General features: G+C 33.9%; 1 protein-coding gene across 1 annotated transcript; it reads left to right on the forward strand.

Annotated features, from left to right (window-relative positions):
- Positions 1–2,678: 2,678 nt before the first annotated feature.
- Positions 2,679–3,206, forward strand: LOC113871624. The gene has a single exon (XM_027508721.1). The coding sequence runs from the start codon at positions 2,679–2,681 to the stop codon at positions 3,204–3,206; it is 528 nt and encodes a 175-aa protein (XP_027364522.1).
- The last annotated feature ends 21,973 nt before the right edge of the window (positions 3,207–25,179 follow it).

Here is a 25,179-nt window from a genome sequence, read left to right on the forward strand (position 1 = left end):
AATCCATATTTTACTATATTTTTAGCCTAGTTTTTGTTAGTAAATAAAGAGTTAAATAGTAAATAAACTTGAAAATATCATAAAAATTGCATTAATATTCATAATTGTGTAAATAGTTTTGATTATTATATTTTAAGTCCAATTCTGAACAATTTGACTTAAAATGACTTAATCCTTGTATAGAAGCTTTAACTAAGAATTTGAGTTAAAGATTGAAGTGAAGAAAGTAGAGGAATTAAGCTTAAAAAATGAAGAATCAAGTGTTAGGTGTAGGGCATAATCACTTTGAGTACATAGAGTGAATACTTTGAAGAAGAAAATTCATGAAGATCAAGAGAGTAGCTACTTCAAGTGTTCAGAGTAGCTACACCTAAGGCCAATTCAGAATTGTACAGTGTGCATAGCTACTTCAAGTGTTTAGAGTAGCTACGCAATTGAGCGGGTAGTCACTGCAAGCACTCAGAGTAGCTACATGTGAGGATCTTCCTATGAAGAACACTTGCGCGTAGGCACTTCAACCACTTAAAGTATCTATGCAAAAGTAACAAAATTTTAAATACCACTTCTAAGTGTCAACTTTGGACGATTTGAGTTCCTAATTCAGTTTTAGAAGCTTCTAGAACACCTATGATGCTAGAATTCTTAGAGATTAATGTGTAGAAAGGAAAAAGGTGGGAAAAACATTATAAATAGAAGTTAGAGGTTCAGAAAATGGGACTTTGGTTTATTTTTGTTATTTTCACTTTGTAACTGTTTTAACTTCCAAGGGAAGTTAGAGAGAGAGATGGGGAGCGACTTTCAAGCTTCATTGCTGGAGGAATCAGTGTGAAGATTAGGTCTTGGAAGATGTTCTTCTGCTTCTTGTCTTCTTCTTCTCTTACTTCTCCTTCTTCCATTGTAATGTTGTTCTAAACCTTTTTGGTTAGGGATCTATGGATCCAATTTTGATGTTGTGATGTAATTGTGGATTGGATCTTGAGATTTTAATTAAATTGAGTATATGATTCTGTTCTTAATGCAGTTGTGAATTAATCCTTCATTCAATTGAATTTAGAGGAATTTTCATCAATAGAAATTGAGTTTATTTCTCATATCTGAATCATATGTCTAGGTTATTGAGATCTTAGGAATAAGTATCATGATCTAGTAATCCTATAATTTCCAGAACTTAATATAGTATTTGATTAATTGTTTTTGGCACTGTTGCCGGAGATTAATTGTTAATATCAATTCTAATGAGAATTTACTAGCTTAGGTTAATAATTTCTGCTGTGTTTTAAGTGTTTGTAGGAAATTTCTAAGTGCAAGAGCTGAATTGGTTGATGCGACGCAAGGAACTTGATCAGCTAATTATTAATTTCAAGAAAAAGAACAAAAAGAAAGGACAAACTTCAGAAAAAGAAAAAGAAAAAGAAAAAGACCCACAAGAATAGAATTCTACAGAAATGGCAGGAAATCCCAATGAAGAACGAAGGACCTTGGATGATTATGCACGTGCAAGACCGAGAGGAAACCCCACCTCCATTGTTCGACCTCCCATTTAAGCAAACAACTTTGAGATCAGACCTGACCTTATGAGAGTGGTCCAATAAGAGCAATTTGTTGGACATCCTTCTAAAGACCCCCACTTGCACATTTAGAATCTTTTGACCATTTGTGGAATGATTAGAATGAATGGTGTGAGTGATGAGGCTATCCGGTTGTCTCTTTTTCCATTTTCTTTAAGGGATAAGGCAAAAAGTTGGCTGTTATCCCAACCAGAAGGAAGTATTATTACTTGGGATGATTTAGAGCGCAAATTTCTAACGAAGTATTTTCCAGCCTCTAGAACAACCAAGTTGAGGCAAGAAATTCTGGCTTTTTCTCAAAGGGAAGATGAAACACTGCAAGAGGCATGGGACATATTCAAAGAACTCTTGAGAAGCTACCCTTATCACGAGTTACCTGAATGGCTTCAATTAAGAACTTTTGATGATGGGCTGAATGTAGCAACAAAGACAATGGTGGATGCAGCAGCTGCAGGTTCATTCGCTCAAAAGACTTTGGAAGAACCACGCCAACTTATTGAAGACATCGCATCTAACAATTACAATCACACGGAAAGGAATTCTTCAAAAAGAAGTGTGCTGGAGCTGAATACCTTGGATACATTGCTAGCTCAAAACAAATTGATGTCACAGCAATTGAATTCCCTCAATGCCAAACTTGAAAACATGAAGTTTGAAGGGAATAAATCAGTACACTATGTAACTTCCACAAGCCAAGAGGAATATCATGAGGAAACTAGTGAAAACAGAGAAGAGTTTGTGCAACAGCCTTTCTCTGAACAAGTGAGTTACATGAACAACTTACGAAAACAAAGGCAGCACCAGAATTTTCCTCAGAGGGCATCTTGGCAGCAGCAACAGTATTTCCAGCAGAGGCCTGTATACCTAGCATCAAATCAGTAGAATTTCAGGCCAAATATGAATTTTGTTGCAAGACAATCAACTCCACCTCCATTCCCACACTCCAGCAACAAGCAATTCCAACAAAGTGGGCAGTATCAACAATAGAATTTTCAGAATTTGGGAGCCATCCAACAGCTCCAAGTTCCAAATTAGGTATCTACCCTTGAGAAGGCACTTCTGCAACTCACGTAGACCACTAATTTATTTATGCAAGACACAAGCACTAGGATGGCCAGCCAAGAATTGGAAAACCAAATGGGGCCAATTATTAAAAAAAATAGTGAACCAGCTCAAGACACATTCTTTGGGAATACAGTGGAAAATTCAAGAGAATATTGCCAAACCATCACCACCAGAAGTGGCAAGGTAGTGGAACCACAACTTAAGAAAAAACAAGACGAGAAGGAGGGCAACTCAAGTTTTAGACAAGCCAGGGATATTGCAGAAAATAGAAATGGGGAGAGTGAGCCTGAACAAGAAAAACCAAAAGAGAAAGTTAGGCCTAGGCAGAAGTTGGTGGTGGATGAGGCATACTGGAACAGAACCAAGAAACAGATCTTGGAAGACTCGTACAAGCCTCAAATTCCCCCTCCCTATGTTAAGTTGCCATATCCACACATCCCCAAGAACAAAGAGAAGAAAGACCAATTTTCCAAATTCTTGGACATTTTTAGAAAGCTACACATAAATATACCATTTGTAGAAGTGCTGGAACAAATGCCTTTGTATGCTAAGTTCATGAAGGACTTGCTTTAAAAGAAGAGAAAATTGAAGGAGGATGCTACAATCGCTCTTACTGAGAAATGTAGTGCCATATTGCAGCAAAAGTTGCCTCCAAAGTTGAAAGATCCGAGAAGCTTCACAATCCCTTGCACTATAGGGAATGTGACCATTGGAAAGGCTTTATGCGACTTGGGGCCAGCATCAACTTAATGCCTCTCTCCAAATTGAAGAAATTGGGAGTTGGTAAAGTTAAAAATACAAAAATGGCTCTCCAACTAGCTGATAGATCCATCAAGTACCTGTATGGTATAATGGAGGATGTGTTGGTTAAGACGTCCCTATTCCCAATAGTTCAATCTCCATTATTTGATACTTCCTAGGAAAATACCCAAGTTTTTTCTTTATAACATATATAAGAGTTAATTATGTCTAAAGCATCAACTAACTCTTTTACACAAAAGCACTAATATCATACAATGGCATAATATTATAGTGCTCAATAGGTTACAACCTTCTAAGTTTCTTCTTGTCATTCAATTAATTACATCATAAAAGAACCGAAGGTCTACATAGTGACCCTTAAAAACAAATCACTAAATATGTAATTAGTTGCAACAATCTTAAGCTACTCCCTAGTTAGCTCATCACCTACTCCTTTGGTCCATCTAGAGGAAAGTCATTCTGTATCCATAACATTGTCAAAAGACATAAAACAAAGAAGAGGGGTGAGTACAAAAATTCATAAACAATAATACAAGGCAATACATATGCTTAAATGAACAAAACATTATTTAGGCATCAATGATATCAAACATCCCCGTACTTATGCTTAAATGAACAAAACAACATTCAAGCATCAAGAAATAATCATTCAATGTCTTTTGTCCGTGAATTCTCCATGGAGTAATTAATTAATTATCCAACATTTTATTTTCAGGTTGAGATTGGGAGTTTCGTGTCTGCAATTTGGGTAGTGTCATAGGTACATCTTCTCCTTTTACCGGAGACAAAACATAAGTGCACAATTCTTATTTTATGATCACTACCAGCAGCTGATCAGTTGAAATTTTTACAATCTTATTTCCTCTTATTCCTAGCTCATTAATCCTCTTTTGTGCCTAGTTAGTTTGAATTGGATCATTTTATGATGTTTGAATTTTATTTGGGCTTTATTTAATTTGTCCAGCAATAGGTAAATTTTGATACTGTTTTGGTTTATGGGCCATATCATGTGTTATAGAGCTCATTTTATTATGATTCTTGATTTGTAGGAATGCTGAGAGAAGGCGCACAATTCCTATGAAGAGGTCAGAAACTAATTTTGATGATAAGATGTTGAAATTGGGCCTGGAAAAAGTGAGAAATATGCACTCACAGTTTCTGACCTTGGTGCAGTATTTAGGCCATATCTCAATCCACAAATGTCCCTTTAAGCCCATTCCAGTTGTGTTTTGAAGCTAACATCCAGGGATACAATTTCTCTTCATATTAGAAATTGAAACAGACAGATCTTCACTGTCAAAAATACCACACAATATCTTCTCATATTTAGCATGGATACTGGGCAGCAATTACAAGCATAACTTTCCCTTCAAAATTCAAACTTGAACAAATAAGGATTCCATAGACAACTATTGTGTAGAGGATTAATGTAATTGAATAATTATTAATTAGTTTTAATGTTTTGACCCTTAAAAGGCCTGTATTTAAATTAAGGCAGCAGGTTGAAAAACGGTTGGTTGTTTTTTGAGAGAAATAATACAAGTTTTAGGGTTTTTGTCTATTCTTCTTTGCCTCTTCTCTTCTCTCACGATTTACCTTTCATTTTCCTCCATTAATGAAGGCTTAGACTTTCATTTAATCCAAGGATTGAAAAAGAGCTGAGACATTCTTGAGGATTGGTTTTTCAATTCATTCAACAACAAATCCAGTTTCATCTCTTTTTTCGTTTTCCTTTTGCTAATTAGATTTTTGAATTGAAGTTATTCATTTGGATTGATAATTATGCAGTTGTTTGATTACATATTATTCGGTTGATGTATGTAATTAATTTTTGAAGGAATATGAATTAGATTTTTAGGTTTGAGATCTAAGATTAATGGTAATGGTGAATTAAATTTACACAAATCAATTAAGTTTTAGAGGTTTCTAAACTTTGATCGATTGTGTGTTAATCAAATGCATAAGGGTCTTCATGTGAATGCTAATTTGAATTGAGGGTCTTCATGTGTGTTAATCAAATGCATGAGGGTCTTCATACGAATTTAATGTTAATCACAAATTTGTTGGCTAATGTATCTCATTAGAATCCGGTGATAGAATGGTTATAATTCTTCTAAATTCTTGGATTAGAATTTTCAATTCTTGTTAATTTTTCATTCTAATCAGTGTTATTTTATAAATCAAACCCCATCCAAATTCATAATCGTATAACATTATCATCACTGGGAGACGACTCGGATTGCATCTCTTACTACATAATTTTTATGCAATTTGGTGTTTAATAATTTGTCCAAGCGCGACACTCGTGATCAACAGCCCACACTCAAACCAATCTTTGTATGCTCTAATGTCTATCAGGATAGGCTAACAAAGTTCCCACTGCCTACGACACAAGTTAGCTAGACTTGGTCTCTTGTAAGTCTTGGGCACTCTCCTATCCCCTATGGTAAGACCAACACTATTTACTCCTCACCTGTACCGTGGCGTATTCAACCTCTTTCACAATCACAAACAAAAATAATATCATAGCCATTAATTATCCAACAAGCACATTATAACATCTCTATTTTAAGAGAACAATCAATTACATGGACATGGCTAACAATAAAAACTTTCCAGATTTCATGAACTAACTTGTAAAATTCATAACTAATTCGATACAAGTCCAAACATCATGAAATCACCAAGGTTTTCTTCCTTTAAATGTCTACTATAATATAAAATTACAGTCAAAATACAAAAAGCCTCCAAAGAATTAATCAAGTTTCAGTTTACCTCTGCTGTTCTCAGATCATTTCACTAAACAGCCAGCATATTGTAAACTTCATAATAAATTCAATTCTCATCCAAAATAAATGAGACCAGTGAGATTATTCTCATTAACATGTCTATTTCATGTAAAAATACTTCAAAAATAAAAATATTGCCAGACATCAATTCGTGCTTTAATTTATCAGTTCATTTCATAGAATAGCACAATTTAAAAATAAAATATTGGAAAAATCATACAATTCATCATCAAAACTCATGAAATCAGTGACATTCTTTCACTTTGGTTGTCTAGTTTCATATAAAAATATAATTAAAAATTTATGGCTTCTAGATTCTAGAAAAAGTCTAAAATATTCGTTGTCACTCTTAGTAACATACTTCTCAGAATAAGTCAAATAGAAAAGTCATAACTATTTTATTTTAAGTCCAAAATTCATCAAACCAGTGGGAATATTTCTCTTATAGTCTCTATTTTCATTAAAAAATAATAATAAAATAATGTCACTTATACATTTTAAAATGAAAATAGGTTTCTCAGTAGCATGCACAAAACGTTACTCTCATAAAACAACATATTGAGAAAATCATAAGTGTTTAAATTTAACTTCAATTTATGCAAACTCAGAGGGAATATTTTACTTATGAAGTATAATTTTGTGAAAAAATATAAATAAAATAATATTGTGCATGGAACTTAAGACGAAGAGAATTTATAGTGAGCTATTCTCAGGAAATCATTCACAGACATCATAATGTTAAAAAAATTCATATCTATTTTGTTTCAAATCCAAATTAAATGAAATCAATGAGAAAAGTTCCATTAATAAGTATATTTCTATACAAGAATAGAGATAAAATAATACCACAAAGAGAAATTAAAACGAAATTGAATCAAGACTCTGCTCCCAGAATACTATTTTCATGTAGCAGAAACTTAGAAAAATCATAAATAATTCAATTTAAATCCAAAAAAGTAAAACCAATGGGAAAAAGTTTCAAAATATAATTATACAGATGAATAAAATACTAACAAAAATTTTTGCAAAGGTTTTCTCATATGTTACATTATTTGCTATTTAGTCCTTTTACTTTATGTTAATTGCAAAAAGGTCTTTTTCTCAATCATTTTGGTAATTCTTAGATAGTCCAGAACATTTCTAATCAGCTTATGGGTCTTGAATCATGTCTCCACAAGTTCTAAAATATTCTCTTGGTTCTACCACATATGTGGTCAAGTGTCTTGCACATTTAAGGTATATTTTAGTCCAAAATTATAGTCCATCATCATGTCAAGGTTCAAGCTTTCAAATTTAATCTTAGATCTTTGTTTTCATCATATTTCTCATATAGTCCAGAGGTTCCAAATATGTTCAAGGTTCCATAGGTCCTCCTCATAGTAAATTTCCAATTTTAGTCCATTTCTTATTAAAGTTTCATACAAAAATCTTCAATAATGTCCCAAGAATACTTTTTAACTCCAATATAATCCAAACCAAAGAGAAAATCATATATCTTACTTAATTATCCTTAAATAAAATCACACAACATAGATCAAAGAGAAAATTTTCAGAATACACCCTTAGAAACAAATTTTATAGAAAACCCATATTTATCCATGACAGAAAATATACAATTTCATAGAAAATTTCCAAAGTCCATCTAATCAATTCCAAAGCAGAAATCCACATGAATATATCATGGATTCATGAAAATAACACATAGAAAACAAAGTCATTAACAAAGTTCCATTAAAATATTGTTTTACAGTTAATTTTAGTTTTTCTGCAAAACTTTCTGTTTTTGCTATTTTAGTGATTTTCTTGTGAATTCTTTTTTCCAATCAAATTTTCTTTCCAATGTATACTAAGACCATGAAATTTCCATCATATAAAAAGGGTTAAAGGCTCCCCTTTGACTCCAAAATTCATTTAGCAAAGTATTCTCTTAATTTATGAAATAGTACTCCCCCTTACTTGATTTTTGGTTGATCTTGGCTTGATCTTTGGGAAGTCCTATTTCTCTCCTTCTCTTACTCTTTTCCTCCTCTTGAAAGTGATCTTCCACCTCCTTTGGTCTCCTCTTCCACGTGATCAAGGCTTTTATCAAGAAAGTTGGTTGCTTTGTGGATTTTGTGAGGTTTATTGTCTACTTTAGGACTTTTATGGTAAGTTGATGGATGATTCAACTTGGTGGAGTTCAAGAGATAGGTGTGGGACTGATTGTAAAAGTGTTTGAAGGTTGCTAAAGATTGTTAAGTTTGGAAACTCTCTCTCCCTTGCATGGTTGCTCATTCTTATGTGAAATGGCACTTTACTTTGAATAGGTTTCTAAAATTTTGTCTTGGCTGAATTGTTGTGGGTGGCTTGCGACTAAATAGAAGAGTCTTAGATAAGTATTTTTGCTTCACAAATAGTTTCCCATCTATGTTCAAATTGCTCCCAAAGTTTCAAGGTATGGTTACTAATTTTCAAAGTCATAATGTCATGTTTTATAACTTTGTACTTGTCCAATTTGATTCTAATTCTTTGGTTTGCTAAGTCTAGTTTCTTTCATCTTAATTCCTCCAATTATTAGTTTCTTTGGAAAGGGTTTGGTCATGATTTAATGAGGAAATTTGGCAAGGGATAATGTATTAACTTGAGTCAATATTCCTTCATCATTTCTTGAAAGTTTAGATGACTCAAGCTCTTCTCTTATTGGATCTTTCTCTCTCTCCTTTGGCCCCTCACGGTTACTCCCTCTTGTAGCAAGTATGGAGATTTAATTTGGGGTCCAATTGAAGCTTCTCTTATAAGCCTACACATGGCTATCTTTCCTAATGCCAAAATTGCCCTCCATCATGACTCTTGTCCTTAGATTCCTTATCCAATTGTACTCAAATCCTCTTGGTTGCTTTCTAATTCTTTTAGCTACTTTAGAGTGTATCTTCTAGTCCCATTTGGTTGGGTAGTCACGTTCCTAAGTTCAAAATTGGATGGAAATTGCTTAACGTGCCTTTCTATCTTATTGGCTACTTCCTTCCAGCTTCTTTCGTGCTTCATTTACTGGTCAATTGGCTTCTCTTTCAAGCCAAGAAAACATGCAAATTAAATTGGGTTGGGTATGTTACAAATTTTGCAAGTTTTTGGCACAAAATAGGTCATTTTCCACATCATACGTGGGCTGTTTTTGAGAAATTTGGTTTGAATTTTGTGCTTGAATTTTTTGCCTTATTCTTGAATGTACATAACCCTATTTGGTCCAATAATTTACTATGAAAATTTCAGAATTTATCTCATTCATTTGCTTGCCCAAAAAGGGCCTCCATTCTAGATATTTTTAGGGATAGTTTGGTCATTTTGGTCAAATTTTGCAATTTTGTTTATTTTCCATTTTTAGATCTTTCTAACTCTCTTATAAATCATATAAAACTATTCTAGATAGTCTAAATTTTTTTTACATATTTATTTTCTTTTTATATTACGCGATTCTTTACCGATCAGACTCATTTCGGTAAATTTTGTTAAAGAAAATTTTAGTTCTAGAGTCTCTATGTTTTACTTATATTTTATTCAATGAGGTTGATATAATTCAACAATCATTTATAGAGTGAAGGAAATTTAGGGTGTTACATTTGTGAAGGTGGACAAGTTAATTTTTCCAGCAGATTTTGTTATCCTGGATATGGATGAAGATTCCGAAGTGGCTGTGATCCTTGGAAGACCTTTTCTAGCCACTGGAAGAGTGCTAATTGATGTGCAACAAGGGCAATTAATTTTGTGCCTACATGATGAGAAAGTTACATTTAATGTATTTGAGGCAATGCAACACCTGAATGACAAGGATACTTTTAGCCATTATTTTTACTTTAGATAAATTTCGTGCTTATTTATTAGGAACTAAAGTAACTATTATTTCTGATCATGCTGCCTTGAAGTTCCTACTGAAGAAGCTGGATGCAAAACCTAGGCTCATCAGTGGATGTTACTGTTGCAGGAGTTCGACATAGAGATCAGAGACAAGAGTAGAGTTAAGAACTTAGTAGCAGACCACCTTAGTAGGATTCCACAGACTTTGGAGCCTTTACCCATCCGTGAGCCCTTTCCAGATGAGCAGCTTTTAGAGCTGAGAGGTAAGGATCTATGGTATGCTTATTTACTTTAAAAAGTTGCCTGTTTACTTTAAAAAGCATCAGATAGATAAACTTAGGAGTGAGGCTAAATATTATGTATGAGATGATCCTTATTTATGGAGCATGTGTAGTGATCAGATCATTAGGCGTTGTGTGCATGAGCTTGATATTCCGTCCATTTTGCATTTTTGTCATACGCTCGCTTGTGGTGGTCACATTGGACCGCAACGCACCGCTAGGAAAGTCTTAGATACAGGTTTTTACTGGCCCACATTGTTTCTTGATTCCTATGCCTATTGTAAAAATTGTGAAAAGTGTCAGAAGGCAGGTACTATTTCCCGCAGGAATGAGATGCCTCAACAAACTTCGCTATTTTGTGAGATATTTGATGTTTGGGGTATTGATTTTATGGGTCCTTTTCTTGTCTCATTTGGTTTTTTCTATATTTTGCTAGCTGTTGATTATGTCTTGAAGTGGGTCGAGGCCAAGGCCACCCGGACTGATGATTCTCATGTGGTTGTAGATTTTGTCAGATCACATTTTTTGCAAGTTCGGAGTGCCTAGGGCAATCATCAGTGATCAAGGGAGTCATTTTTTGTAACAGGAACATTTCAACCCTGCTGAAGAAATATGGTGTCACCCACAAGGTCTCAACTCCATACCATCCGTAGACTAATGGACAGACAGAGGTATCAAATAGGGAGTTGAAGCAGATTTTGGAGAAAACAGTGCAACCAAACAGGAAAGATTGGAGCAAGAGGCTAGAGGATGCATTATGGGCCTACCGTATTGCCTACAAGACTCCTTTGGGGATGTCTTCATATAGGATTGTCTTTGGCAAAGCATGCCACCTCCTGGTGGAGATTGAGCACAAAGCTTATTGGGCAGTCAAGAACTACAACTTTGATTTGAGCCAAGCCGGACCCCACAGAAAATTCTAGCTTCAGGAGTTGGAAGAAATCTAATTAGAGGCATATGAGAACTCCCACGTGTACAAGGAGAAGACAAAACTCATTCATGATAAGATATTAATGCGGAAGGAGTTCTCCATTGGACAGAAAGTGATCCTCTACAATTCTCGCCTCAAGTTTTTTTCTGGTAAGTTTCGTTCTAGGTGGCTTGGTCCTTATATCGTGACTAAGATTTTTCCTTATGGTGTTGTGCAGATTTTGGAGCCTGGAACGGATAAAGTACTCACAGTGAATGGCCACCGCTTGAAGCCATTTCATGAGGACATACCCTTGGAGACCATTGAGGAGGTCCGCTTGCTAGTGGCCACTTATGCTTGATTAGGGAGTTCCCTTTTCCTTTCCTTACTACATTTTACTTACATTTCCATTATACATTACATTGAGGACAATGTAAAATTGAAGTGTGAGGGGGAGAGTAATATATTGTTGATAAAAAAAATTATTTTTATTTTATTATTTAGCATTGTTTTTGTTTTGTTCTCCTTTGTTGAATTGGAAGTTGTTAAGGCATTAGTCATTAAGGAGGATAAAGTTCCTATATGATTTCATTTTTGCTTCTTCCAATGTTCAACATTATATTTTTCATCAACAAAATTCCGGCCTTATTTCTCTTATGTAAGGCATTCTGCCTCTCAGCCAAGGAGTCTTGTCTGTCCAAAATTTTCTATAATTAAGCCTTGAGTTTGACAGGAGAATCCTTCTTAAACTTTGTAGGAATTGGTGAGGTAGCAGTGACTGGTGTGGTGGCAAATATTTCCTTTATCATAGTTGCTATAATAGGAGGATTGGCCTTACTCTTTTCATAATATTCCCCAAAATTTAATCCAGCATCTTCACAAAGTAGAGTAATCAACCCTGGAAATCCCAATGAGTCCATTTTTGTTTTCAAAATTGTTTTCATGCAGGTGTTGATCACTTCTCCCACATTGATGTAGAAATCACTCACTATGGCAAAAACAAGTTCAGCTCTCTTGACAGCAATGGTGGAGCTGTGGATCACTGGCATAAATAAGCTAAGTATGAAAATACTCCATACTTTTGCAAAGGGCAGCAGATTTCTGGTCAGAATATTCTTCGGAGTAAGGATGTTTTTAGCTTCATCTCTTGCACTCAACTCCCATGTAGTTTCACATCTACCAATTTTATGGAAGATTTTAGTGTAATCCTTATCAATAATTCTCCCAAAATATGAGAAATCCTATTGTCCTTCTTCTTTTTCCACAGTGATCTTCAGGACTTTGTTAATATTTTCAGCAAAAAAGTCCACTACGGTACCTCTAATAGTAGTGTGATTTGCAGGTAAATGGTCTCCCTTGGTCTTTAAGGCATTAGCATAGAATTCTTGTGTAATATCCTTGGACCCTTTTCCAGCTAAGGTAGTAAAAATCTCCCATCCTCTTTTCTGAATTTGTTCAGAAAATTCAGGGTGCTCTCCTTCAGCTAGATCAAAATTCCTATCTTGAACTATTTTCCTCCTCAAGATATTGGCCTTAGAGTAGTTCTCATGTGCAATGCTCCTGAATCTAGGATCATGATCAGGTATAGTCCTTGAAGAAGGACCAGCTGAGAATCTTCCCCTCTTAGATCTTGGAGTTCCTCTAGGTGTGCTTGCCATGTCTTTTTCTGAAATCACAAATTAATATAATATATGAATTTTAAAACTTGATAAAATTGCAACAAATATTACAACAATCTCAATAATTTTTCTAATTTGAAACACAAAGAATATTGTGTCCAGGGGTTGTATACAATTTTAAACAATTCATCAACAACTGCAAATCATCAACAATTCATTACAATTGCAACAATATATGTGTAAAATTGATGTTCATGCTTAGCTCAACCCCTAGTTTTCATGTGCAGTGTATTAATATGCAGAGTGATACGATCAACATGTGCAGAATCAACATTTATTGATAAGACTGTGAAATTCAGAACCAGTCAATGTAGTGCATTAGATGAATAATTTCAGAACAATCAGCTCAAAAAGTTTCACTACTAAAAATCACATTAGTACTTATGAAATTCATTCTGAAAACCTTTTTAGCACAATTGATTAATAAAAAATTATTTCATAATATTTTCAGCAATTTCAGATATTAAAATGCAGAAATTTCACAAGAATTTGCTCAGAAATCAGGTCTCATATTCAAGCACAAGTTCAACAACATGTTCATACAAAAATCCTTCATGCAGCATTAATCTTCCATTAAAAATTACAATTTGAGCATAGAATCAACCCTATTAACCTTCAATTTCATATTTGAATCAATAATTTCACAGAAATTGCCCCCAATTTTAATTTCCCCAATTCACGCTTTGAAGAATCCTAATCAGAAATTTCAAAATTGGAGGAAGAATTAACTGAAATTGAAGTGCAGAAATGATGTAATCCTACTTGCAGATGAAGAAGAAATAGATAATCAACAAAAATACAGTTAATACTACGTAGGAAAATCAAATTTTTTAGAGCTGGGTTTCAAGGTTAGGGTTTGGATGCTTTTGCATTATCACTCTGGAAGGTTTATATGGCTATGCAGAATGAGTGGACACTTTAAATAGGGAGAGTAGACACGCTGGAAATTTTGTAATGAATCATACGTGAGCATGTTCACTCTAAGCATTTAGAGTGTCTACTTAATGGAAATGTGCAAATCACGTGACAACTTTAAGTGTTTCAAGTTAGAACTTAAAATTGCTGACCTGTGCGCGTGTCTACTTCAAATGGTTAGAGTAGCAGCACACACATGCGCATAGCCACTTTAAATGCCTGAAGTAGTCATGCAGGAGCCTCCTTTTAAGTTTTTATTATATAGTCTTACGCGTGGACAGTCTTAGTGATTAGAGTGTCTGCGCGAATTTGCACGTGGCAAGTTCAAATGATTAGAGTATCTACGCACTTGTTCCACTGCAAAATTCAGAATCAATGGCTTCTGCGCAGACACTTTATGCACTTGAAGTGTCTACTTGAATGATCAAATTCAGAAATTAACTTCTGCACCTCAACTCTTCTTCCTAAAAGTGTTTACTTAATTTATGAGCATCATTTAAAATACAATTCCACACATTGTTCTAACTTGTACCAAAACCTGCAAACACAATTAACAATATGATTCATTATTAATATGAAAATTAGACTCCACCATTACATTCAAACTAAAAATTCAGAAATTGCAGAATTTTTAAAATTTGAAAATAACTAAAAATAAAAATTCCTAAACTAGATTCTATCAAGAGTAAAGGTTTAGAAATGTGAGTTGTCTCTCACAAGCGCTCTTTTAACGTCACTAGCTTGATGCCTCATGTTTCTCATTCAAGGAAAATCAACTTGACACAAGATATGTTTTTTGTGAATGCCTCTCCATGATAAACTTTCAACCTTTGGCCATTGACCTTGAATTCTCTCCCTTTCTTTTGATCCTTAATTGAAATTGCTACAAAGGGAGATACTTCTTTGATTAGAAAAGGTCCAAACCACCTTGATCTGAGCTTCCCTGGAAAAAATTTTAGTCTTGTATTAAACAATAAAATTTGTTGTCCAAGTCTGAGCTCTCTTTTCAAAATGAATTTATCATGGATCCCCTTGGTTCTTTCTTTGTACAGTTTGGCATTTTCATAGTCCTGTTGCCTAAATTCTTCTAGCTTATGTAGCTGTAAAATTCTCTTCTCTCCAGCACTAGCTGTCACAAAGCTGAGAGAACACTAACTAGCAAGTGTACTAGGTAGTTGTAGCAAGTAATAAAATTTGGAATTTATTTTGTGTCCCAAGTATCGTCCTCAAGGATTAATTCTATCAATTACCACTTCACAAATCAATAACTAGTTGAGGTAAACAAATTTTGGAGTGTTTTGAGCATTTGCAAATAAAAGTAATAAAGTGCATAATCAGAAAATAACAACAAAACGGAGCTACAAATTTTAGTAATAAAATTATATGTGGTTAGGATTGATTTCACCTCTTTATCAATTGCAAAACTGAATGAGATCTGAACTCTAAGTTCCTTAATTGATTGATGATCAATTTCACTAGATTAATCAAAGGATAATTCCTTGCCTCATTGATCCTAATATCTAACTAAACTACCCTAATTCTTTAGGTATAATTCAGTCAAACATTGCATTAGGCATTAGAAATTAAGAGATCACAAGATCACAAATTCTTATCCCCTAAGATATCCATAACCTTGACATTCAATTCAGATATGAGAAATTAACTCAACTTCCATTGATGAAAATCCTCTAAGTTCAATTCAATTGAATAGCTAATTCAAGAATTGCATTAAGGAAAGAATTAAACGTTCAATACAATCAAAATCTTAAAATCCAGATCCATAATCAATTTACAATATCAAAATCGGATCCATCAATCCATAACAAAAAGAAATCAGAACATATTCATAGGAGAAAAAGAGAGAGAAAGAGTAAAAGAAGATGAGCTGCAGAATTTCTTCATAAATCCAATCCCCAGCTTGATTCCTCAAGGTCCAAAGCTTGGAAATCGCTCCATATCACCCTCTCTAACACTCTTAAGGTGTGAAAATGAAAAATGAGAAAAAGATACAAGTTTCTGAGCTAATCTCTTATTTCTAGAATTTTCTGCCTTTCTGGCGTGATCACTATTTTTCATAAAAGTAGCAACGCAAAGGTTCATGGTCTACGCGTGTTCACTTTTGTGAACAATAGGAGTCACGCGCAGCTTGAACAATCACTTTTGTAAGGAAAAGTGATCACGCGCAGCTTGCTTTGCTAGAGACTTCTCTGGAACGATCACTTTTGTGAACAAAAGTGATCACGCGCACTTTGCTATGTTGGGGAACTCTCTGGAATGCTTACTCTTGTAAACAAAAGTGACAACGCATGCTTTGCTTTGCTGGGAAACTCTTTGGAATGATCACTTTTGTGAACAAAAGTGATAACGCACAGGTCTTTCTTCAATATTAAGCTTCTGGAACAATCACTTTTGTGAACAAACGTGATAACGCCCAACTCTTGCTTCACCAGACCTTGTTCCTTGATTCTAATTTTTGTTGCTTTCTTCTACTTTCTCTCGTGATCCTCCAACCTTATGATCTCAACTCAGAGTTTCCTACAAAATAGGTTCTAATCAGTACTTTTTACATAGAAAATTCACAAAATCTAAACAATTAATCTATTTGGAAATGAATTGAACATTCTATTATTTTTATGTGTTTTCCAGCTTTCTCCATCATGTTTTTATATGAAATGTATTAAAAACTAAGGTAAAATACTAGTAAAATCTACATTTATCACTAGCCAAGTCAAAGTTGAACCACTTAGTAGCCTAATATGCTTTATGTTCCAGCTCCAAAGGTAAATGACATGCCTTTCCAAAGACTAATTGGTAAGGTGACATACCAATTGGAGTCTTAAAGGCAGTTCTATATGCCTGCAAAGAGTCGTCTAACTTTTTTGACTAATCCTTCCTTGAATTATTCACCACTTTTTCCAAAATTTGTTTAATTTCTCTATTTGATACTTCTACTTGTCCACTTGTTTGTGGATGATATGGAGTAGCAACCTTGTGTTTTACATTATACTTTGGTAAAACTGATTCAAGATATTTGTTGCAGAAATGAGCACCTCCATCACTTACTAAAAATCTAGGCACTCCAAATCTAGCAAAGATATTCCTTTTTATAAAAGAAATTACCACCTTGTCTTCATTTGTCCTTGTTGGAATGGCTTCCACCCATTTAGAAACATAATCAACTGTCACAAGAATATATTCATGAGAGAAAGATGTGGTCCTATGAAATCAATTCCCCATACATCAAATAACTCCACTTCCAAAATATTTGTCAATAGCAATTCATGTTTCCTAGAGATGTTGCCTGTCTTTTGGCACTTGTCACAACTCTCAACATAACTCTTGGCATCTTTAAAGAGTGCAGGCCAGAAAAATCCTGTTGTAAGACTTTTGCAGTAGTTCTTGAACTCCCATGGTGGCCTCCATAGTTTGAATTATGATAATGTCATAATATCTCAGCTTGTTCACTTTGTAGGATACATCTTCTAAGTAAACCATCCACCCCAATTTTAAACAGATAAGGGTCTTCCCACACATAAAATTTGCTGTCTTGTAGAAATTTCTTTCTTTTTGAGAAGTAAATTTCTTTGGAATGAGTTGAGTGGCCTTAAAGTTTGCAATATTAGCAAACCAAGGTAGATCTTCCAAACCAAGTAGTCTTTCATCTGGAAATTCTTCATTAATGTCCAAGGAATTAGAGGTTAAACTGTCCAATGGAAGTCTGGACAAATGATCATCTACCCCATTTTTCTTTCCCTTTTTTATCTCTAATTTACAATTCAAACTCCTGTAGCAGCAAAATCTATCTTAATAATCTTGGCTTTGTATCCTGTTTGGACAACAAATATTTAAGTACAGATGGTCAGACTATGACTTTTGATCCCATCAAATATGATCTAAATTTATCAAAAGAAAACATAATGGCAAGGAGTTCCTTTTCAGTAGTTGTGTAATTTACTTGTGCAGAATTTAAGACTTTGCTGGAATAATAAATGACATGCAATTTCCTATCCTTTTTCTGTCCTAGAACAGCACCTACTGCACTATCACTTGCATCACACATTAATTCAAAAGATAAATTCCAATCAGGTTTTGCAAGAATAGGTGCACAAATAAGTTTCTCTTTCAAAACAGAAAATGCACGCAAACAAGAATAATCAAATACAAAGTTAGCATCTTTAACAAGTAAATCACTAAGAGATTTTGCAATTTTTGAAAAATCTTCAATAAACCTCCTATAAAAGCCTGCATGACCCAAGAAACTCCTAACTCCCTTAACATTAATTTGTGGAGGCAGTTTACTAATAACTTCTATTTTTGCTTGATCCACCTCCATTCCTTTTTCTGAAATTCTATAGCCAAGGACAATTCCCTCTTGGAACATGAAATGACACTTTTCCCAATTCAAAACAAGGTTAGTATCTTGACATCTTTGCAAAATAATGGACAAATTAGCTAAACAATCATAAAAAAAATTGCCAAAAACAGAGAAATCATCCATAAACACTTCAATAATTTTCTCTACTAAATCAGAAAAAATGGACAGCATACACCTTTGAAAGGTAGCGGGAGCATTGCATAATCCAAATGACATTCTTCTATATGCAAAAACTCCAAATGGACATGTAAATGCAGTCTTCTCTTGATCCATAGGGTCCACCGCTATTTGATTGTAGCTAGAATATCCATTAAGAAAATAATAAAATGCATGTCCAGCTAGCCTTTCCAACATTTGATCAGTAAATGGCAATAGAAAGTGATTTTTTCTAGTTGAATCATTTAATTTTCTATAATCGATACACATGCGCCAGCCCATGACAGTCCTAGTAAGAATTAATTCATTCTTTTCATTAGGCGCAACAGTCATCCCTACTTTCTTAGGGACTTCTTGGATTGGACTAACCCATTGGCTGTCCAAAATTGGGTAAATAATCCCTGCATCCAACAGCTTCATCACTTCTTTTCTCACTACTTCTTTCATGGCTGGATTTTGTCTTCATTGTGGTTGTACTACTAGTTTAAAATGCTCCTCAAACAGAATTCTATGCTTGCAAAAAGCTGGATTTATCCACTTTAAATTTGAAATATGCCAACCAATTGGAGACTTGTAGGCTCTTAGAATTCTCAACAATTTCTCTTCTTCTTCTCCCTGGAGATCATTGCTAATAATCACTAGATTTTCATGTTATTGGTCTAAGAAAGAGTATTTCAAGTGGGAGGGTAACTGTTTCAGCTCCAATTTTTCAGTCTTTTCTTCTTTCATTTCATTTTTCAGTTCTTCCTTTGCTAGATTTTCCGAAAAAGGGACAATTGGCAAAGTGTCCAACTGCTGCACATATTCTCTTAAGTGTTCTTCTTTTTTCTCATCAGCAGAATGATTCCCTACAACTATTATTTCCTTTAACAATGAAATTTCATCAGCATTATCAATAAAATAAGGGAAAGTAATAGAATTTAGAATATCAACCCTCATGCAAGTAACATCATCATTGGGATGTTTGAGTGCCTCAAATACATTAAAAATAACCTTCTCATCCTGCACTCTAAACATAAGCTCTCCCTTTTGAACAACAATTAGAGCTCTCCCTATGGCTAAGAATGGTCTGCCCAAAATTAAAGGAAAGTCAACATCCATTTCCATATCCAAAATTACAAAATCTGCAGGGAAAATAAATTTGTCAATCTTAACTAGCAAATCCTTTACAACACCATAAGGATATGTGTAAGATCTTTCCAAAAGTTGTAAAGTTATGCTAGTAGGCTTGACTTCCTCTATTCCAAGTCTCTTCATGATAGCAAGAGGCATGAGATTGTGTTATTGTCTCATTGTGTTTTAAATTCGTTTATTTTGCCGTGGATTGCAATATAGTTGAGATAGAAAATAGAAAGATGTATATTTAGATGAAAATGAATTGATTGATATGGTAGCAATGGTAGTGTTATGTGTTTTACAATGTGATGTGTGATGGAAATTGTGTGATTGTCTACAATGCATTTAGTGATGGGTGATGCGTGATGCGTGTATTGAGAATGGTTTGGTTATGCTTGGAAATGTTGTGCGTTTGAATGTAATGCGGATGAATATGGGTATATGTGCCTGTGTAAACTTGAATGTAAATTGTGATAAGAATATAGCTGAAATATGTGAGAGAGGGATGTTAAATGTGGTTGTGAATATGCTATGAATGGTTTACCGATACACTAGAGGTGTGGAAGATGGAGACAGTAGAAATATCTTGGGGAAGAGAGAGTGGTTGTGATACCAGCAGTGAACATGGATGCACCACAGGCCACACACTTTCCTCCTGACTAGACCTCTGACCAATGCCTTTGCTAAGTGACTCGTGACAGCACACGTGGTATCTGTGAGGCAGGGGTAACTAGCAACCATCCATGGTGAGAAACTATGATCATAGTGTCACAGTGAGCGTGGCTACGTGCAGTGAGCACACTTGTGTGAAGCATTGTTAGTGCAATGAGCGCACCGGTTGTAATTTGAAATGGAATGTACGATAAGTGTTGTTTGTGATTGTTAATACTTGAGTATAATATGTGGGTGTGCATGGTAAGTCTCTATGTTGCGTGTGTTGGATAGTGTAGAGTACTCACCCTTAGATTTATTTTTTCAGGTGACAAAGATGATTAGCACCGGGCTCAGTGAAGGGATGGATGAAACTGCTATAGGGCTAGAAATTTATTTGAAGTCTGATGTAATTGAATTAGTCTTGTAGCAATGACTTGATACAAGTTGTAACCCATCTTTATTTTGAAACATTTTAATGAATTATGCATAGGAAAACTATTTTGAATGAAATTTTATTTTTCTCCCATTTTGTGAAATTTGATATTTGAAATTAAATTTAAGGTGTAACAGCTCGTCAATGACCTAATAGTTATTTATAAACTAGATTTTGTTGATAGAATAATTAATAAGATTAATTTAGATGGTATTGAAAAAGTAGATCCTTTAGGCTTTTCACGGGTATTTGGTCCTTTTAGAATACTAGAAGGGTTAAAGCTTGTGTTATTTCTAAATTTAAATGTGTCATCCATCTTAGAATTAGTAATAATGGTAATTGTGATTGAATTTTTGCTTCTATTTATGCTAGTCCTTAGGAAAAAAGTAGAGCTAGCTTTTGGAAAGATTTAATTAACTTTAGTCAGTTTGTTGATATCCCCTGGTGCCTAGCAAAAGACTTTAATTTTGTGCTTTATGAGAGTGAGAAATTAGGAGGCAGCTCTATGAATCCTTACTTAGCCAACAGTTTTGCTCCCATTCACTTGGCAAAGAGATAATTTAAAGAGAGACTAGATAAAATTGTTGTTAATTAGGCTTGGTGTCTATTCTTTCATAATAGCTATGTCCTTCATGTCCCTCTCCTTAAATCTAATCATATGGGTCTTTGGCTCAAAGTTAGAACTAGAGAATTTCTATTCTACTGAGAAACCTTGTAAATTTCTTGCCCCCTAACTATCTCACCTTGACTTCCCTAATCAAGTTAAAAATTCTTGGAACTTGTGTTAAGCAAATTTTTAATGTGTGGCAAGTGTACCAAGTTTTTGATGTAGTACAAAAGGTTGTCGTGTCCATAGGGAATGTTGATACTCTAGTAATTTTAGTTATCCAAATTAAAATTAACCAATTTCTAAATATTCACAAATATATAACTAAGTGATATTTTGGGTTTTTGATAGTTTGGTTCATAGAAAATAAATGCAAATGCAAATAAAAGCAAATTAAACTACTATGATAAGATTGGGGATTTGACTTCATTTATCATCCTCTTTATATTTTGGTTTTAACACACATTGAACAAATATCAAAGTTCTATGATACACTCTCATTATATTCACTCGACAGATTTCTCTCACCTGAGATTCTAAGATATATTCATATGTGATAATTCCTTACCTAAACAACAAATAATCCAACATTACTAGCAAAAGTTATATAGCATATAATAGATTAAAACCTATTCCTAGAGTCCTAACTTATTGTGTGTATTTACCCCAACTAGGTTCCAAGGTAGTTTCCTAACTCACCCCGGATTCCCGAATCATGCATCAATTCCTGTAGGGTAGAAACAAGCATTAATATCAAAATAAACACACCCAACTCATGGCAAATGAACAAATATATATTAAAAATACCAAAATATTCAGAGTATGAAGATTACATTCAATCTCTAGAGTTCTAGCCATTCATAGCATACAAAATAACAAGGAAATACATGGGAAAGAAATATAAATTAGTTCTCCAATGATATGGCTGCTTCCCCACACTTTTTCTCTTGCTCTGCACTCCAAAATTGGGTCAATGATGTGCTAGGGCTTCAAAGCCCGCTCCAATTCTCCATTTTTGAGCTGAATCTTCTATTTTTGTAGGGTAGTAAGTAAATTCTCGCTCAAGCAAAACCTAACCTGAAGCAAGGTCTGTTGAACGATTTCTTGCTCAAACTCTCGCTCAAGTGAGCCAATTTTCGCTTAGGCAAGGTCCATTCTCACTCAAGCGAGAAAACTAGCAAAAAAATTGTTCTAAATTATGCACTTTTTGCTCAAGCGAGAATTAAGAGAGATGATTATTGGTTGAGCAAGACATGAATTTTGGATGACTCCAGCAAATCTAACTCATCTTCAAAAAATCATAAAAAATAAAAAAAAATTCCAAATCTAGCAAACAATATATGCATTTTGAAGCCCCCGATGTGACGAGTCCAATGCAACTGGAATTAGCCAAAAATAATATCTGTAGAAAAAGATATGGCCAAAAGAGTTGATAGAGGTTAGAAAAGCTCAAAATACAAAATTACAACATTCATGCAAAACAAGACCAAATCATTTCTATCAATGAGAAATGGTAAAAACTCTCAAAACAAGGCATATGAAGGGTGTGTTGAAGATAATATAAAGCTATAAATGTGAACACCTCATCAAGCCTTTGCCCTTAAGAAAATTCACACAAGAAAAGTGGATCAAATATCTTCTATTATTTAACAAAATTACGAGTAAAGTTGCTAAATTTAAATGACATGACTTAAATGCATTAAAATATAAATTACATAGAATTTAAGTGCAAACTATGTTAAAAGGAAGCAAATAAGTGTCAAAGTATACATTGACAACTACTAAAATATTACACTTATCACCTTGTCTAGTTCTTGGTTAGAAAATGTTAATAAGTTTAAAACCAATAGAGCTGATTAGAATAGATATACCTTTGGTTACATTTTTAATAAGAAAAAATGATTATTAAGTTGAATTGGTAGGATTTCTCAAAAACTTATCCTGGGTAATAATCGTTTTCTCACAAATCTGATGCAATCTATTCGAAAGAAATACAATTTAATTCTAGACATGGAAGAAATATATTGTCATCACTATTACATAACCCAATAGGTCTTCTAAGGTGACAGAAATAGTTTTTCCATAGGCTTGTTGTTTTGAAGAGACAAGAATATTATTGAATCCTTAAAAATTAAGAATAGTAATTGGGAATTTAATCCATTTAAGCTTAAATTAATGACCATAGACTACTTGAAAAACATCTATTATAACCTCTCACCCTCTAATTCCAATCTGATTATCCAAAATTCTTTCCTTGCCTTGAGAGATTCTAATAATCAAGGACTCTATTATAACCCTTCCATTGAGGAGGTTCAGATCTCTTTGTTCATCATTGGAAAATTTAAGTCCTTAAGGCTTAATGGGATTCATACTCTGTTCTTTAAAAACTAATAGAAGATCTTAACTCCTTTCATTTTCAATTTTGTTTTTGAAAATGTTTAGGATCCTGGCAAAATTGTTGTTGTTAATATAAAATTGTTACAAAACTGATTGCTAATAGGTTAAGGGAATTACTCCCTCATTTAATTTCAACTAACTAGACTAGCTTTATTCCTGAAAGACAGGGTATTGATAATGCCCTTATTCTTCAAGAACTAGTCCATTCTTTCCATAATCTTAAAGGCAAAGATAACTATATTATCATTAAATTGGATTTAGAAAAATCCTATGATAGGTTGAGGTGGAGCTTTATAAATGAAACCCTTCATAAGATTGGCCTAGATCCCAATATGATTAACCTGTTACACCACTGTATTTCATCCCTCTTAATGTCCATTAATTAGAATAATAGCTTAACTGAATCATTTTCTCCCTCCAGGGATATCTGCCAAGGAAACCCCATCTCCCTTTATCTATTTCTTTTGTGCATTGAAAGACTATCTCACATTATCAAAGACAAAATAATGAATGAAGATTGAACCCCTTTTTCCTTTGGATCCTAAGGCCTCAAAGTTTCTTACCTCCTATTTGTTGATGATGTGATCCTGGTTGCTAAAGCAAACATAAACCAAACTAACATTATTGATAAGGCTTTGCTTGAGTTTTGCATGGTTTATGGCCTTAAAATCAATTATGAAAAGTCATCTTTATTTTTCTACAAAAACATTGATGCTTCTTTTAGTCAGTCTATCAATAGTTGTTTAAATATTAATCATGTGAATCATTTTGGAAATTGTCTTGGTATTCTCATTTCCCATCATAAACCCTCTAGGAGCCAATTCTATTTCCTTATTCACAAAATTAGGCAAAAGATGTCCTTATGGAAAATAAATTCACTTTCATTAACGAGTAGAGTTACTTTGGCTTGATCTTGTTTAATGAGTATTCATGCCTATATAATGCAATCTCTTTTAATTCCCTCTTTTATTTGTAATGAAATATATAGCATTTGCAAGAAATTTATCTAGGGTTCCTTGGACAATAAAAAATGTCATCTTGTTGGATGACAACACATTTGTAAACCTATAACTGAGGGTGGATTGGGGTTTTAAGGATTTGCATATGCTTAATAAAGCTTATCTAATAAAGCTTTGATGAAGGTTGGTCAATATTCCATCTGATCAGTGGCTCAAGTTCTGAGCCATAAATACAATTTCAGCCTTAGCAATAATTTAGGTATTAAGAAATCCTATAGAGAGTCCTATCTTTAGAAAAATCTCATGTTGGTTTGGCCTCAACTTTCCAAGGCCTAATTTAGTTTGTAAAGAATAGAATGTCTATTAGGATTGATCATTGAATTCCTAAACTTTGTAACCTATCCAGTTATACTAGTAGCCCCTTAACTAACCCAAATTTAAACTTCCTTGTGGCTTTATTTGCAGTTAAAGGGATTTAGGATTTGGATAAAATCAAACCTCTTATTCCTGACTTGGTCTGTAGTTCTATTGCTCAAATTGACCCCCTTGATAAGGTCAATGGTTCAGATGCAATTTTTTGGAATTTAACAAATAATGGTGTGTCCACTATTAAGTTTGCTTATGAATTACTATTTAATTCTACCTTTCACTCTCATTGTTGGCAAGATCTATTTAAAATTGT

The sequence above is a fragment of the Abrus precatorius genome, unplaced genomic scaffold (assembly GCF_003935025.1).
Source record: "Abrus precatorius isolate BTA unplaced genomic scaffold, Abrus_2018 Scaffold7, whole genome shotgun sequence".
NCBI lineage: Eukaryota > Viridiplantae > Streptophyta > Magnoliopsida > Fabales > Fabaceae > Abrus > Abrus precatorius.

Coding starts and splice junctions, on each gene's coding strand:
- LOC113871624 (XM_027508721.1), top strand. CDS start 2,679: ATGGCCAGCCAAGAATTGGAAAACCAAATGGGGCCAATTATTAAAAAA.